Source organism: Sinohyriopsis cumingii, chromosome 9 (genome assembly GCF_028554795.1).
Source record: "Sinohyriopsis cumingii isolate HCF-2022 chromosome 9, ASM2855479v2, whole genome shotgun sequence".
Taxonomy (NCBI): Eukaryota; Metazoa; Mollusca; class Bivalvia; order Unionida; family Unionidae; genus Sinohyriopsis; species Sinohyriopsis cumingii.
In genome coordinates this window covers 112,886,262-112,903,645 of record NC_142969.1, presented here as the reverse complement: position 1 = coordinate 112,903,645, position 17,384 = coordinate 112,886,262, and the positions used below count along the sequence as shown (strand labels likewise).

General features: G+C 36.7%; 1 protein-coding gene across 1 annotated transcript in view; it reads right to left on the bottom strand.

Moving 5' to 3' along the window:
• The window catches only part of LOC149792494 (kinesin-like protein KIF3B), a 110,435-nt gene extending 98,396 nt beyond the window's left edge, over positions 1–12,039 (bottom strand). The window contains exons 1-4 of the mRNA XM_089971082.1: positions 11,945–12,039; positions 7,890–7,916; positions 3,828–3,928; positions 1,601–1,705 (exon numbers count right to left, since the gene is read on the bottom strand). Of these exons, the coding sequence (XP_089827208.1) occupies positions 1,601–1,705; positions 3,828–3,928; positions 7,890–7,892 (209 nt within the window). The 5' untranslated portion in view covers positions 7,893–7,916; positions 11,945–12,039. The remainder of the gene's footprint in view (positions 1–1,600; positions 1,706–3,827; positions 3,929–7,889; positions 7,917–11,944) is intronic.
• Positions 12,040–17,384: the final 5,345 nt, after the last annotated feature.

Here is a 17,384-nt window from a genome sequence, read left to right as displayed (position 1 = left end):
CATGTTGTCCTAGACAAATATTTTTATAAGTCATAAATGAAAAAATGTTTGCAATGTTACCACTGCTCTCCTCCAGAAAATAATTTTCGGTTAAAACACTATTATTATCTTTATAATGACGACTGTTTCTTATTTAAAACAAATTTAATTTGATATTAAACCATACATGGCTGAGAGAGAGATTGAGAGAGAGAGAGAGACAGATGTACAGGGGCCATATAAGTCATATAATTTGTTACATTTTCTTTGCAAACAACATTCTTAGTACACCATAATTAAAGATATTCAAGGAAATTTGATCAATGAAAATGTCACGCCAAGTGTAGGCAGAACATTATTATTTAAATACCAATTAAATAATTTTTATCAAGTGAAATTTGTGTTTTTAGTTCTATCTTTTAGTTCCTATTAAGTGCAATCATCGAAAATGTAATGTGTATTTAAGCGTAAAATTTGTCAATCAATTGTAACAGCTATTTCAGTGAGCACTTCTCTGAGAACCTAATTAAGTGCCAACCGTGTTTTGATAACCGACTTGTAGAAGTATTTGTTGCACTGAATTAAAAGCTGGCCTCCTTTGTATTATCAGGTTAATTACTTTTTTTGAATCATATAAATGAGGTAGAATAAAAGAAAAGTTAAAAGGCATGTAAATCCTATATACTTAAAATCTAGCGGCCCCAGTCATATGTCAGGTGAACACACTTCAGTTGATCATTTGAACGCTGTTAAAAATATTACTGTGCATTCAATATAATTAAACTGCCTTAAAATAACCAACTCATTCTTAACTGTGATCAAAGATAGCAATGCAACCAAGTAAAATGAATCTCTGCTTTATAGATACAGACCATTGTTGGCAAACAAGTTTCTGAGAATTCCTGTACTGGCACTTGAGATATTCTCAAGGATGATACAAAGTTTCATTATTACTTCTAATGAAATCATGCCATCAATACTGTTCTAATTGAATGATACAAAAATTTTATTTTGATGCAGACAATTGATGCATGACATAAATGTCGCTTGCTTTTTGAAGAAAAAAAAATGGAATCTTTGTTTGGTGGTGTATCAACAGTTAGGCTAGTTCCTTGCTACAATGTCTCCCTACTTGGCACTATACTATTAAATACCAATCCTGAAACCAGACTATTCAACAAAACAAAAAGCAGTGACATAATACACATGTTTTCGTGTACACGTGATGGTTGTTGAAACCAGTTGGATCAATGTTAACAATCTTTCACATGTTGGACATTTTGAAAATAAATGTAACTGATTCAGAATCACAAACAACTTCACCAGAAAAAGGGTGTTATTAACAATTATTGTTGACTTACTGACATAACTGTAAAATGAGGATTCAGTCATCAAACACCCCAGTTCCCTACCCCCACCCCACGGTTTTCTCGATGTCTAGCAGACTTTTTGGAGGTCCCTTGGTAACTTGCATCATTGCTTAAAGTCCGGTCTATGTTTGTGGACCCCATTGTGCGCGAGCTATCGAGGGAGAGGTGTAGTAATGTTTATCCAGCTGTGTCTAGAGCGCTGTTTATATATAATGGTACCTGTAGCAGGGCTGTGATTAATTAAGACTTACTTCCAATCATACACAGAATCAAATGTAAAAGTCCTTGGAGCTTCCCCATTAGCTTTGGGATTCTTTATCTCTATTGTGCCCTTTTTTACATTCATTTCAATCACCCTGAAAAAAGGAGAATAAAAACATAGTCAAAATTAGAACATACCAACATTACTGAAACTCTGAATCTTTTTAAATACAATACAACCATAAGACTGGATCCAGTACAAATCCTATGCATTGAGTTTCTGGCCCTAAGGCCATGATCGGACATGCAGGGGGACTTATGCCCAATGGGCTGTCTAAAAAAGCGGGGGGGGCACTCCCACAATGAGTTAGAATTGCAAGTGACGAACTTCAGGCTGTCTTTGGATGTATATTGAGGACTTCAATGTTGTCTTCCTCAAATTATTCTGTCTTTCCATCCCTTTGATGGCTTATTGATCATTGCTTTGAACTTTGCATTTAATTTTCTGCATTTCTCCAAAAATGACACAAGAAGAGCAAAGTACCAATTAGAAATTCATTATGTTACTAACTCACTATTACTGTATCCCAGACTTCCCCTGACCATGCATTACATGCTGCATGTCATATATAATATACACTTCATATATAAAAAAAACAAGTCACAGTTGACTTCCTTGCTCTGAAACTTTGCATTGCCTGCATTTAGTTGACATTTCTACTGACACAAGAGAAAACAAAGCATAAATCAGCAATGCAGCACACTATAAACTTGCTAATTCCATCTCCATTAGTTACTAACTGAGCAAAATAGTGTCGTGCTAACTCATAAATGGCACAGTCTTAAATAGACTAAGTCCATAAAGGTGTCAAAGTCAATCAAATTTAGCAGAAATTGTAAAAATTATCTATACAACCTGCAGAAGATTGACTGTCCCACAAAAAAAGGTCAAAAATTAAAAATGGACGGTCCAATTTGAACATTAAATGTACAATGTCATCAGTATAGCAGGAAAGCTAAAATAAAATGGCAACATCTGGTGGTGGCAAGAGTTATTGTCCTTTGTCTAATTGCGACAGAAAAAGATCATTTTCATCTTTTAGTAGGGCTGGATTTGCAAAGTAGCAGACTAATATTCCTAATGATTGCAGAATGTATCTGAAGAAGAAGAGGACTTATAAGGCATAGTATAGCTTTAAATCACCGATGCATAACCTACTTTTTTATGTGATTAAGTAGTAATCAACATGACAGATCCATATATAAAGACATATGACTGTAAACTCAAAGTTGCATGGCACACTGACCAAATGCCCAGTGTAAAATAAATCATTGATGTACGAAATGTAGGTCATAGTGACCTACTTTTGACAGAATAGTTCATTTCCCGAGAAATCTGATCCACACACTTAACTAAGGTATGATGGAGAAAAGGACAGACAGTCCGATCGGCAGTTCATACATGGTCTATACCAAATGCCCCTGATTGTTAATCATACAAAAATAATGTCCACTGAAAGTAAAGTAAAACAATAGGGTCTATGGTAACAGAGAAAAGGATTTTATGACTGACCTGAACAAATAAATATAAAACAAAACTTTATTCTTATATTTTTCATTAAAACTGTTACAAAAATAAATAAAATATCTTAAAATGGAAAACAAAAAAAAATTAAATACTTTTAATTACACAGAAATAAGATTTAAATGCATGAAACCTGAATATATATATACAACCAGAATGTTATATATTAACTTTATCACAAAACTTTAACCTCAAACTTTTATCTATAAATTGTAAAAATACCAGAAAAAAAAGGGAAAAAAGGGAACAATTGGGACAGGGGCAGATACATACTATTAAACAGCAAGAAGTGAAATTTAAATGAACCCTTCCGTATTACAAGCAATCAACAAAACTTTAAACACAAAACTTTCTCACATTTTCCCCATAAATTACAAAATTAATCAGTAAACAGAGTTCAATATCAAACAAGTGCTTTTAACACACAGAAGTGAAATTTAAATACATAGTTCCTTCCAAAAAGCCAGATTCAAAACCTTAATGACAAGCTAACATGCTGCCTGCATCTATCAATGCTGACACCAGCAATTAGTCCCAATTGTTCCCATAGCATAAACAAACTAAAGTGTATTTCCTTTGCTCAAAATTACAATGTATTCTGTACAGTGTTAGAAGAGTTCCCTTGCTTCATGATGCTAAAACTTAAAAATTCAAAATTTTGTCATTTGATGAACACTACACTGTGCTCTAACCTGTCATATCCAGCGGCTACCTCCTTTTCATCCATTGGCCGGCACCTGACTACAACCTTCACACATTCTGCCTTTTGGGGCAAGGCAATCTTTACATCTGACTGAAAAAACGACATAAAAATGCTTTGCACACACACACACACACACACACACACACACATATATATATATATATACAGTGGAGCCTCGTTAATCTGGACACATCCGTTCCCAGTGAATAGGTCCGGATTAACGAGCTTTCTGGATAACTGAATCATGCACATTTTTATTTTACGATGTCATCACACCGTATACATGTACATGTACATGCTAGCTGTAATTGTACTGTACATTCAATAATGGTTGAAATAAATTAATGAATACTTCTACTGACGTGTGTTTATTTCATATTATTATAACATGCGATTGTACATACATGTACAGTAAATATAAGTTTAGACAATGAACACTTTGTTCATGTCAACACTCTCTGCTTCTCCCTCATACAATTTGCCTTTGATGCCCCACCGATTCTTGGAATTTTGTAGCCAACCACGAGAATAGGCAAAGTCAGTGATGCCGAGTTGGTCTCCGAGTATCTTTGCCTTGGCAATGAGCATTTCATCGGTGACGGCGGCGTGGTGGGTCCACATGTCTGAGAACCACAATAAGACTGGCATCATCGACCTGTTGATATTTGGCGTGGCGAGTGCAAGTTAGGTCTGCTGAGTCGGCAGGTATGGAAAATCATTTGCCCATGTTTTTTTTTTTTTATGATGTCCGCAACTGTCGACATGCCAATGACTAACGATGAATAAGCCATAATATGCTGGTGTATATCTTGAATGGTAGCTTTTGGGTGATCTTTGTGCTGGCAAATCTTTTTTATGCTGGCTGGTATCTCTACTCGTCTACGCTTGCTTGATGGTGTCGCCATAATATATGTAAAATGTACAACAAATACAAACTGATATCTCACGTTACGGTAAACTAATGAAATGCAGTCATTTCTATTAGTCATATTTTACAGCTGTTATTGTTGCTAATGAGCTGATAATTGACATCCACATTTTAGTCTGATATGAAGCCCTATACTGTCCACAGCTTAAATCAATTAACTGTATTTGTACAGCCATCAGTAAACTATGATTGTTACATACAATTGGTAAACAACAGAGGCTTAATAACACACTTAATTTATTTACCATATGTTATGTCAAAAAGCGTGGACAATTTGATCCCAGTGTGATTATTTAATTATTAACACCCCCATCGGCGACTAGCTAAAACAGACATTGTTTATACAATCGCTGGTTACAACATGGTCACGCTACCTAGTTTTTCCACACACATGATCACGTGATTAATGGATAACTTTAACATACCACTAGAATTTTAACAATCAGAGATTGATACATTGGCACACCTCCAAATTTGCGTAGGTGAATCTGTATTATCCGACTGACTGTATTTTCATATATGATTTTTCTATTTTTCTTATTTTTGGACAGATTATTTCTGGATTATCGATACAAGTTTTAAAGTAATTTTACACGTTGGTCCCCGATTTTGATTTCCAGATCTGGAACGCGGATTTCTTGATTAACGGAGCAAATTAACGTTTAGGAATTCCGTTCCCGTTGAATTATGTCCAGATAGCAAGGTTTCCGGATAAACGGAGTCTGGATTAACGAGGCTCCACTGTATATGTATATATATATATATATATATATATATATGCTAGATGCCTTTCAAAGAAAAGACACCATAAGCCAAACATTACAAAAGAATTATGTGTTGAGCTTTTGGCTATGTCTGTTTTATTAGCTATATATATACACGGACTGAAGGTTTTGCATTTAATGTTTGAACTACATGGCAATAAAGAAAGCATCATACATAATTGTGACAATAGATAGATCTTACTGGAAGATCTGGTTGCAGTATAAATATAGGTGCAAAGGTGGCAGGTTTACTTTTCATGGGATAATCTTGTGTGAAGACGAATTTGTCCAAACATATAAAACATATGACTCATATGATTCACTTGGGCAATTTTGTTTACATATATAAAATATATGTCACATGCTGCCATCAATGAGAACTTTTACATAGTGACAACAAAACCAAGATGCCACCACTCTTACTTTCATTACATGAAGCATTACAATAAAGAAGAAAAGTTAAAAAATATCTCCATGAATCAATTCTGGATGTGCAAAACTAAATATGACCATCCATTCAGGTGTGTAAGTGTCAAGATTTTCAATATGTTCATTGTGACAGCCATATTGGATGTCATCTGCAGGCTATCAATTTTCTTTCAAGGACAAACCTGACATCCTAAGAAGTCTTCTGAGAACTATGTCAATATGACCAACAGTAACAAGAGTTTCAAGATGGCAACCATGTTGGATATATTTGATTTCATACTGGTATCATTTTCAGTCAGGACAGACAACCACCAAAAGAAGTCTTCTGGTGAAAACTGCAAGTCTATCTGGCTTTCCATTCTGAAGGAATAGTGACAAGATTTTCGAGATGGCTGCAAGGTTTGAGGTCAGACTGATACCATTTTTATTCAGGACAAACTAGATGTCGTCACTAATCCTCTGGTGAATATCCCATGTCAATATGATCTTCCATCTAGGAGAAGCAACAACAAGATTTCAAGATGGCTGCCATGATGGCCATAATGGATGTCTGCTATCCACCATTTTCATTTCGAACCAACTAGGCATCAAAAGAAGACTTCTGGTGAAAACCCAATGCTGACATGATTTTCAGACTAGGAAATAAAGAGAAAAGGTTTTCAAGCTATTAGATTGACAAAGTATTTATCAGAACTAGAAACCAAAAGAAGTCTTCCTGTGAAAACACCATGCTCAAAAGACTTTCTGTTCAAAAGTAACAATAGGATTTTCAAGGTGACTTCTGTGTTAGCCATGTTGATTTTCAGATCAACAAAATTTTAATTTAAGACCAACTAGACATCATAAGAAGTCTTTCAGTGAAAATCCCATGCTGATATGACCTTCCATTCAAATGAAGTAGCACAAGAATTTCAACATGGCCATTGTGGAGTCATATTTTCATTTAGGATTATCTATACCTTGGGACAAATGTGAGTGAAAAGTATCATGGCAATCCTCCAAGTAGTTCAGTTTACAAGGAGTAGCAATAACAAATTAGTGCTAATAGACGTATGGGAGGCTAATGGCAGATAACAGACAACAGGCCATGCCATAAGTACTTCTAGTCTATTGACCTATAGAGCTAAAATATGCTGGAAAGTCAATGATATTGCTAATTTCACTGGATAACAATGTTATTTGATTAGATTTACACATTCCATCATTAGTAATAATTACTGGGCTTGTACACATGCTAAGTAAAAGGTTTCATAAGGGTCAGGTTTGCTTTTATGAAGTTTAATGCCATTTTATAGCAAATGGCAGCCAGTATAATTTAGGCAGGGTGTCTGTGATTTGGATTTTTAACGTAACTTTAACAATTTTTCAGTCATATCGCTATGACATCTGCAGTGTGACAGTTTATGGTGATGTCTAGCACTGGGGCATCATGCCGCAGGCATGTAGCATAATGTCCCACCCAGTCACATTATCCTGACACCAGGCTGACCACCCTAACCACTAGGCCACCGGAGCAGTTGTAGGCTGCTAAATTACTTCTCTGTACATGTTTACTTGTGCACATTCAAAAATTTGGTAGATTTAGAACCTGTAAGGACCCCAGGAAAAACCACCAACCCATGGCAAGCTACTGGCAAGTTTTCTTACATATCCATGGATGAAAGAGAACTTTAAATCACTTGGAAAGAGTTGAAATCTATGAGTGACCCATAATGGCACATGCCTCAGACCACTTGACCACCATGGACCCCTCTATATTGGCCATCAAAGACTGACAGAGATCATTTTGGTCTAGCAATATATATTTTGTCAGCTGTCCTACATAGATATTATTTGTCTAATTCACTGATATTGCACTTAAGTTGAAATAATGTAAAGAAAAGGTAAGCAAATATGAATATACAAAAAATTAACAAATCTGTTATTTTACCATCTTGCCTGTCGTTTCTTTGGCTATCTGCAAAGAAAAATAAAAGCTTAGGTAGAATCTGGAATTCTGCATTTATAAGATACAAACTTCCATGACTAATTTTAAAACAAATGATTAAACTATACATACAGTGATGACTGGTGAGGAAAGTTACGAGCAGTTCTTCTTGGTTAATGCTCAACTTTATTATTTGATTAAAATAATTTCTTCCTTCAACTAAAATTCATAATGTGCAAAATAGTTACTTTTTAAACTTTTTTTTTCTAAATATTTTCATGTCAGATACTTAATGTACACATTATTTACTTTAAACTTCTACTGTCAGTAATGTTCACATTAGACAAATAAAATACTGATGAAATACTGTGAAAGCCATTAAAACATTAACATTTTCTTCTTTTACTTCACAAAGTAGTTGTTGAAAATATTGTAAACAAGTGTCCTTCATAGGGATTGACATGCACTGTCTGAAAATAATTTCAATTAAATCAAGATAAAACCATGTCTTCTTTTAAACTATGTAGCACTGAAACAAACTCTGAAGTCTTAAAAGATAAGATTTTCAGATCAGCAAATCAAAACAATTTTCATTCAGGACCAGAAGTCTTTTAATGAAAACCCCATGTCAATAAGACATTCCATCCAGAAGGAGAAATATTAATGATTTTCAGGATAACTGCCATGGTGACTATAATGGATCCAGGATCAATTACACATCATGAGAAGATGATATGACCTGTTTAGGAGAAGTAGCAACGACACGATTTTCAACAAAGCTGCTGTGGTGGCAATATAGTAGGTCCAAGTGGAAACATTTTCATTATGACAATTAAACATTGGGAAAAATGGGCGTTTAAAGTTTCATGGTAATCCATAAAGTTTCTGAGGAGGTGCAGCAACAATTGACATGCTAAATGATGAATGAATGTAAGAGAGACAGACAATGGATGATGGACAAGCGATTTCATCTCTTCTGCTCACAGATCAGTAAAGCTATAAAACAGCAGCTTCAAAAATTAGTTACCAGGGATCGTCCTGGGCTTCGCCAATGTCGCAAATTGCGATTTTTTTTCCTTATTGGCGACAAAAATATCCCATCTGGCGATTTTTTTGGCGACAGACTTTTTTGGTTATTTAATATGTACATACAATCATGGATTTGGACTGGATAAATTAAAAAGGAGAACGAAAGGAAACCCCAAACTTCACTAAGCAATGCATTGGAATCAATCTGTTACACAAACGATCCTTTGTTCTTATTGACAACCCCATCTTTACAGTGCATTGTTACATCATAATCTGCTTATGCTGACATCTGGGCTGAGTACTGTATGCTGTGATACAGTCAATCATGCTACCGTACTATACCTACAACTGACCGACTTCTGAAGACGCAAACAGAACAGACACAATTAATTGTATGGCTAATCGTTCTGGTTTTTTTATTCCAATACAATAGTTTTGCTGAACCTTCATAGAAAACTGATAACCTTTGAAGTACCGACTACTGTGTATAAATACAAAGCAAATGGAAAAAATCTCAATCACAATTATATCTGTCGCCAGTGCAGCATTTTACTCATTGATCTTTTCCTTTTGCCATCAGTCCCATGTTACGGCTGCAGAGACTTAAACTCCGCAACAATAGCAAAAAAAAAAAAACAGTTTTGCATAATTATTAATAATTATTTATTTCTCAAAATACAGGAGTGAAAGAATCCCTAAATTGGGTGTGAATTTATGGTTATATATACGGTCCAATATTGCCAGGTGTTGACTCGTGTAAGTTTCATTCGTGGGAATGGAGATCCTATTTTGCTTGTCAAGAAAATTTATACCGCATTCAGTGATCATTCTTGGGATTTAGGAAGCAATTCACTACAAGCTTTGTGAAGCTAGCCATAAGGTGGGGGGGCTGCTGAGAGACTACTGGTGTCACCTGTCAGCACTGTAGACTGTGAACGTGGATTCGGTAAGATGAACCTCATAAAAACTGACATCAGAAATAAACTCTGCATCTCATCTCTCGAGAATTTAATGAGAATCAGCATATACAGATGTGAAAAATTAGACTTTAAAACTGCATTCAACAAGTGGGCAGCCCTAAAATCGCGACGGATCTTCATGCAACACTTTGTAACCTTTTGTTAATGCTTGTTGTAATTAGAGTATTAACTAACTCATCTTCTGTAATTTTCATTGCCTGTTACATCAGCAGACTAAATTAACACTTGAAAAAATGTACACTACTTGTTCTGGCGACACTTTTTGAAAACTGGCGACAAAATATTGAGGTTGGCGATTTTTTTGGCGACAGCTTTTTAAAAGCCAGGACCATCCCTGGTTACAGTGGAAATTTTGAACTGTTTCCACAAGTTTCCTTTTCATATGTTTAAAAGATGAAATACTGGACATAATGGAGCTGTGGAGCTGTACACTGCAATAAATTATAATTTTCTGCTTTTGTCAAGGATCACATTTGAATATGTGTTGGCAATTCCTTGGAAAGCAATGTAATTTCTGTAATTTATGATCATGAATTAGCATCCATATTGACTACAGAACATAAACATCTTTATCTCACTTTTAACACCGTTTTCTGATTTCTTCCACCAATATATTCTCATCATATGGTTAAATGTTGTCACATGCAGATTCCTAGGGTAATTTTAAAACATCTCTTCAATGTCTTAAAGTTACAAAAATACAGTATTATTTGTCAGAAGCCATTTATATTACAATCGTATTGTTGCCTTATGCCTGAAATTGTATTTTGTTATGTCTTCTGTCTTTAATTATATGAAACTGTATCTTTTGTTTATTTGAAATACAAGCTTTACATCTGGTTAAATTACATATTTACTTCATGTCTTACATATTATTATGTTTTGTGTTTAATTGATTCATGCAGTAATGGAGGTGTATGGATATGTGCGTGTGATTTGGATTTTTTATGCAGCTTTAACAATTTTTCAGTCATATCACTATGTCTGCAGTGTGGCAGTTTATAGTGATGACTAGCACATGAGCATCAGGCCGCAGACACGTATCATCATGTCCCACCCAGTCACATCATCATGATACCAGGCCAATCAGTCCTAACACTAATCTCTTAATGCTGAACACCAAGCGATAGAGCTGTTAGTACCATTTTTATAAGTCTTTGGTACAACTCTGCCGGGGATCAAACCCATGACCTTCCGCATCGGAGACAGATGCTCTAACCACTAGGCCACCAGAGCGATCAGTAATGGTTATACAGATCTAGTTGTGATTCAGAAAAATGTGGTTTTTAGATCTCTGGCATTTGAGGTATGATTTCCCCATAAATAAAATTTTTTGTTGATTTGTTTCATGCATATAAAGCTGAGTAATGGGAAGATATCTATCATAACACGTGTCCACAATTTCTTAAATAATTTTAACTAATTTTAGCAACCCTTGGTTAATTTCCATACACACAAGGATCTGAATGAAATTGGTTTGGGATTGAGTTTTAAACCAAAACTCTTGGATGCAGTTTACTCATGAATTCCATACGTTCACTGAATGTAAATGAAGTGTTCATGTTATCATGCAACTAGTTCATACATTTCACATTTTTTAATTTTAATTAGAATTCTACAATTTGTGAACAAACTAGAAGTTAAAGGTCAATAAAGTAGGCTTTTCTCCATCAAACTGTCTTGCAAGTATAATTTATATCAGCATGGGCATTTGCTTAACACATTTAATTTATTGGAACTTGCATCAACACTTCCCTACGACTAAATATTTTTCCCCCAAAATACAAACTGGATTAAGCGATTTCAGAAACTTCTATTGCACAGTCGAACAGTTAGATATGACGTATAACTTCTATATATTTTCTTCTATTTATTTTAAAAGCGTAATTAACAGGAGTGCGCTGATCGGAGCGTTGTTATCGAAATTAGGGTATAATTCCATCTGCCAGAATTATGACCGTATTCTGGTTTGTTGAGAGAAATCGGACAAGGTTTGAAAAGACTCTATTTATGTAAGAATATAATATGTAAATGTTTGTAACAATTCACCTCACAAACCCTAAAACTGTAAACTCTCTTCAACCGTGTAGAATATACATTTTGACATAAATGTTGCCGAAGATCGAACCAAACTATTTCTAACGCATGCGCTCTAACTCAAGTGGAAATGGAATATACTAATGTACAGGTGAGATAGAAAGGACACAGAAAAATAAATTAAGCAAAATTATTAAGTCTTTCTGCTATTATTAGGCAGAAAGTGTGTGTGTGTGTGTGTGTGTGTGTGATTTGGATTTTTAACGCAGCTTTAACAATTTCTCAGTCATACCGCTATGATGTCTGCAGTGTGGCAGTTTATAGTGATGCCTCGCACTGGGGCATCATGCCGCAGACATGTAGCATGATGTCCCACCCAGTCACATTATCCTGACACCAGGCCGACCAGTCCTAACACTAACCTCTTAATGCTGAGCGCCAAGCGAGGCAGCTGTTTGTACCATTTTTGTAAGTCTTTGGTATGACTCGGCCGGGGATCGAACCCACGACCTCCATCATCCGAGGCGGACGCTCTAACCACTAGGCCACCGGAGCGGTTGCCATAATTACGAATGATTTTGATGTCAGTTGATATCTAATGTGGTTTGCACTTATACCTTATAAAATTAAATTTGCATAGTGTCTTGTAATGATCTTTATTTTACCATTTTTGTTTAAAATCGTACATTATAATTACAAGAACAACACACCAAAAAGAGATTTCTTTCCCTGTTTATATATATCTTTCCGGATAATTAAAAATTTTCTGAACAATATGAACGGTTATGGTGATTGATCAAATGACTATGATAAATTATCTTTATTTAGTATTATACTTAACGCAATTTTGTTTGGTACAAACCCCTTAATGTGGGGATATGACAACATTAAAGTATATATAAAAAAATTACCAGCACACTAGCGCAACACGCGTTTTCTTGCGCCAACCAGACCGTGTTAATATATGAAAACGCGAAGAAGAATAAATACGAAAATTACCAGAGATCTAGCATGACCACCACTAAATAATAATTAGAAATTCTTTTTATACCTTAAGTGATAATGCTAGATTTCTTTATTTATACATGTAGCCATCTGCTCCGAATGCGCTACGCTAGTGTGCAACACAATTTGACAAAACTCGAATAGCACTGGTCAACAGTGAAATCATTACTGACTTGAAAAGGCCCTAATCTGTAGTATTTTGGTGTGCCGAACACGAATATAACCGTGAAAAATTTGTATTGGCTCTCGTTTTGAAGATATTCATATACCTCATTTTCTATGTTTCACTGTGTAAATTTCTCCAGTAGGACTGCAGCAACATCCGGAATAATGATGTAACATTGCATAATACCATCATGCTCACATCATCCACAGTTGATTGCATCATTTTCTGATGCAATGCAATACTAATGCCATGCGGCTGCTGAAGTAAGTTGACGTCAGCAGTGTACTATACATGTGTAGGCCTATTATACTAATGCCAGGCGGCTGCTGAAGCTGACGTAAGCAGTGTACTATATAAAGCCCAATCAGATAGGTTCAGCATTTAAAATATTTTAGACGTTGTGCGAGACAGTTCAAGCTACTGTTACATAAAACTTATTATTTTATCCATTTACGTACAATAAAGAACAGTAATGCCTCGAAAGTGTGTTAATACCGCGGACAATTTTTGCTATATTTGTGGGGAAGTGACATTTGCCAACCAGAAGAAAAGTATCAATTCTCAAGTGAAGAAGGCATATCATCTTTACTTCGGATGCAAGGTTGGTGACCAAGACAAGCCTTGGGCTCCGCATATATGCTGTGCTACATGTACAACACAGCTTTCACAGTGGTTGAATTGCAAAAGGTCATCAATACCGTTTGCAGTCCCAATGGTGTGCAGAGAGCCAAGCAACCACCTAAATGACTGTTACTTCTGCTTGGTTCCTCCTCTTTCCGGCGGAATAACGAAGCGAAAGAAGTCGAGAATAGTCTACCCAAACATTCCGTCTGCATTGAGACCAGTTCCACATGGTGAGGGACTTCCTATTCCAGAACCTCCAGCAGAATATTCTCTTGATTCATCTGACGAAGACAAAGGTGAGTCGACCTGTTCTTCTCCTGGTCCATCAGCATGCAGTGATCCAGATTTTCACTGTGGTGCATCATCAACCCCACACAGAATAACACAGGAAGAACTAAATGACCTGATTCGTGATTTGGACTTATCAAAGAACAAGGCAGAATTGCTAGGATCAAGACTCCAACAATGGAATCTTCTAGAAGAAGATGTCACAATTACTGCATATCGAAAGCGCCACCAGCGATTGGAGCCTTTCTTCAGAAAGGAAAGTAATCTGATATTCTGTTCCGATATTGAGGGCCTCATGAATGCTTTAAAAATCACTCATGACCCACAAGAATGGAGACTATTTGTGGACTCTTCGAAACTGAGTCTCAAGGCTGTGCTTTTGCACAATGGAAACATTCTTCCATCTATTCCAGTAGCGTATGCTGTCCACATGAAAGAGACATACGATAACTTAAGGCAGCTACTGAATTCCATTGAGTATAACAAGTACAGCTGGCACCTCTGTGGTGATTTGAAGGTAGTTGCCCTTTTAATGGGACTGCAGCAAGGATATACAAAATACATGTGTTTCTTATGCGAGTGGGATAGCCGAGCAAGGGAAATGCACTACATGAGGAAGGAATGGACTCACAGGCAGAATGTAGCCATTGGAGAGAAGAATATCCAACACCCAGCTCTGGTTGAGGCTCAGAAAATCTTGCTACCACCCCTTCACATCAAACTAGGTTTGATGAAGAACTTCGTGAAAGCCATTGACCGGACTTTGCCAGCATTCCGATACCTGCATGAAAAATTCCCTCGACTCAGCGAAGCAAAGATTAAAGAGGGAGATTTTGTGGGTCCTCAGATTCGAGAGCTTTTCAAAGATGACCGGTTCAACAACTTGCTGGAAGGTGACTTGAAACAAGCATGGAATGCTTTTCGCCTAGTTTCTACAAACTTCCTCGGAAATGTTAGGGCAGAAAACTATAAGGAACTAGTAGAAGACATGTTGATGAAGTATAAGAAACTTGGCTGCAATATGTCTCTAAAGATTCACTTCCTTCATTCCCATTTGGATTTCTTTCCTAGCAACTGTGGTATTGTTAGTGATGAACACGGCGAACGTTTTCATCAAGATATCGCAAAAATGGAACAAAGATACCATGGAAAATGGTCCACTACAATGCTGGCTGACTACTGCTGGACACTCCTCAGAGATGCTCCCGAACAGCTGTACAAGAGACAGGCGAAGAAATCTAAGATGTAGTCAATGACTTGATTTTTTATAGGTAGGCTATTACAGTTGACCTTTTACTATTGGAATGCATTTCGTTATGTAAACATTAATTTCTTGCAGATTACAAAAAAACTAGAGCCAATTTTGCAATTTGACTGTCATATTCGTGTTCAGCACATAAAAATTGATAAGAATTGACTAATTTTATTTCAGTAACATGACTTTTGTAAAAATTTGTTGTCCAGTGTAGTAGGCCTACTAATTTCTGGGACAGTGTCCATTTAAGAGTGAAAAGCTCCAGTCCCTCAATGGCAGCAGAGCCAAATCTCAAATATTAGACTTGCTTGAAGAGCAAATTTGAAATGCCACATTCAACAGTTAAAATGATATCTAAACAATACATCACTTTTCTTAAATAAATGACAGAAGAGACTTTAGCAAGACGACACGTGCAATCGCCCTCTTTTGTGACCACAACCCATTCGTGTTAACCCCGACCCATCGCAAAAGAGATGCGGTTTCAATACGACGGCGGAGATATCTGCTCACAAAACCTACCACAGTTTCTTTCAGTGTAATAGCCACACACACAAAAAAAAAACCAGACACTAAAACGTATGGGACGAGATTTGCACAGTCCCAGGCCACGTTTTCCAGACCTTTCTTGAGTGGCTATAATTGTCTGCTGTGGTGACCAAGTCCAAACCCCAACCATAGCCAGAGATTCGCCAAATGACTGCCAAACACCAAGACTGCTTCGAAGAAGTTGATGATTACTAACGTGTCAAGAACGATGCCATTACAAATCTAAGAACAAAGAAAATGTGACAATGCATCCACTGCCAGGAGATGCGTAAAGCCTTTCTCACCTGTTGCAGCTGGAACCTCTTTCAGGAACAGTGGAGCAGTGGAGACCCACTGATACGCTCGTGCTCTTTTGTATGGGTATGGGAGGGAGCCAACAGCTCTTTTCGAGCGTCACAAAAAGCACTTTCCAGACATGCTGGGCTCACTCCTGTATTACCCACAGGACAGCCAGCGCCAAAATAGTATTATTACAGTTCCAGGGACAAACGAGCAACGAGAGTTTGTGCTAAACAACTAGTACTAATATTAGTACACTTACTCGTACCTCGTGGACAAGTTGAGGCTACGACATCGTAGCTACTAAACAACATCATCGAGCTGACAATTTCAGCCACTGAGAGTACTGCCATGTTTACAAAGATCACATACTGACGTTTTCGCTATGTAAATAAGGTTCAGAGCTCCCACGGACCTAATAGCAAAACCCTCGTAAGGTGTGGATTGTCGATGACTAACTTTAATACTCCAATCTCGCGTATTTGACCATGTTACGCGCACCGCACTTGGTTGCGTAGCAGGTCTGGCTAAAAGTAAACATGAAAAACGTAAAAGCGGAATAACAGGGAAATCCTACACAAGCATATGGTCTTTATTGCTTACACCACAGACTGCTTTTCCACACACAACAATAAAGTTTTCCGCAGTACTTAACTATCGCTGCGAGTCAACGCAAAACGTTCGGAACGTTGGTGCGTTCGTACAAGCATGTCTGCAAGTACCTATGTGCACATGCGCAAGTTTCTAACGCGTTTTTCTTATATTTAGAGACATTCATATTTTGTCGGATTTGCTTTACATGATGTCGGTCGTAACAAGCTTTACTTTTCAATGTTTGTCTATCGTCAGAACACCGAATCATGTTTTGTCCTTCAGGAACACAAGATCCCGGGGCTAAAATGCCTCGATTCCCCTCTTCGCAATAAATATGTTGCTCCTGATTGTTGTATCCTTTATCACATTTGTCACAATAGTAAGTTTATCTGAAAAAAATCTTTTGATACAGGTAATGGCGTGGAAATAATGTTGGTGAAGATAGAAATGAATGTATTGTCCGTCTGGTAAATGAGGTCCTCGAAACACGAGATCTTCAGGAACGAAACACGAGATCTTCAGGAATGACTTTAGGGTAAAATTTCAAGATATGGCGGGGGCTAACAGTTCGTAAATTTTCTTCAGTTCAGGAGGTCGTCACGTGGTCACTTGTTCCAAAAAAGCCTCTTCTCGTTATTCTCCATGATACGATCAGACTGAGATTTGTCGGACACATCAAATGTATTGGTTTC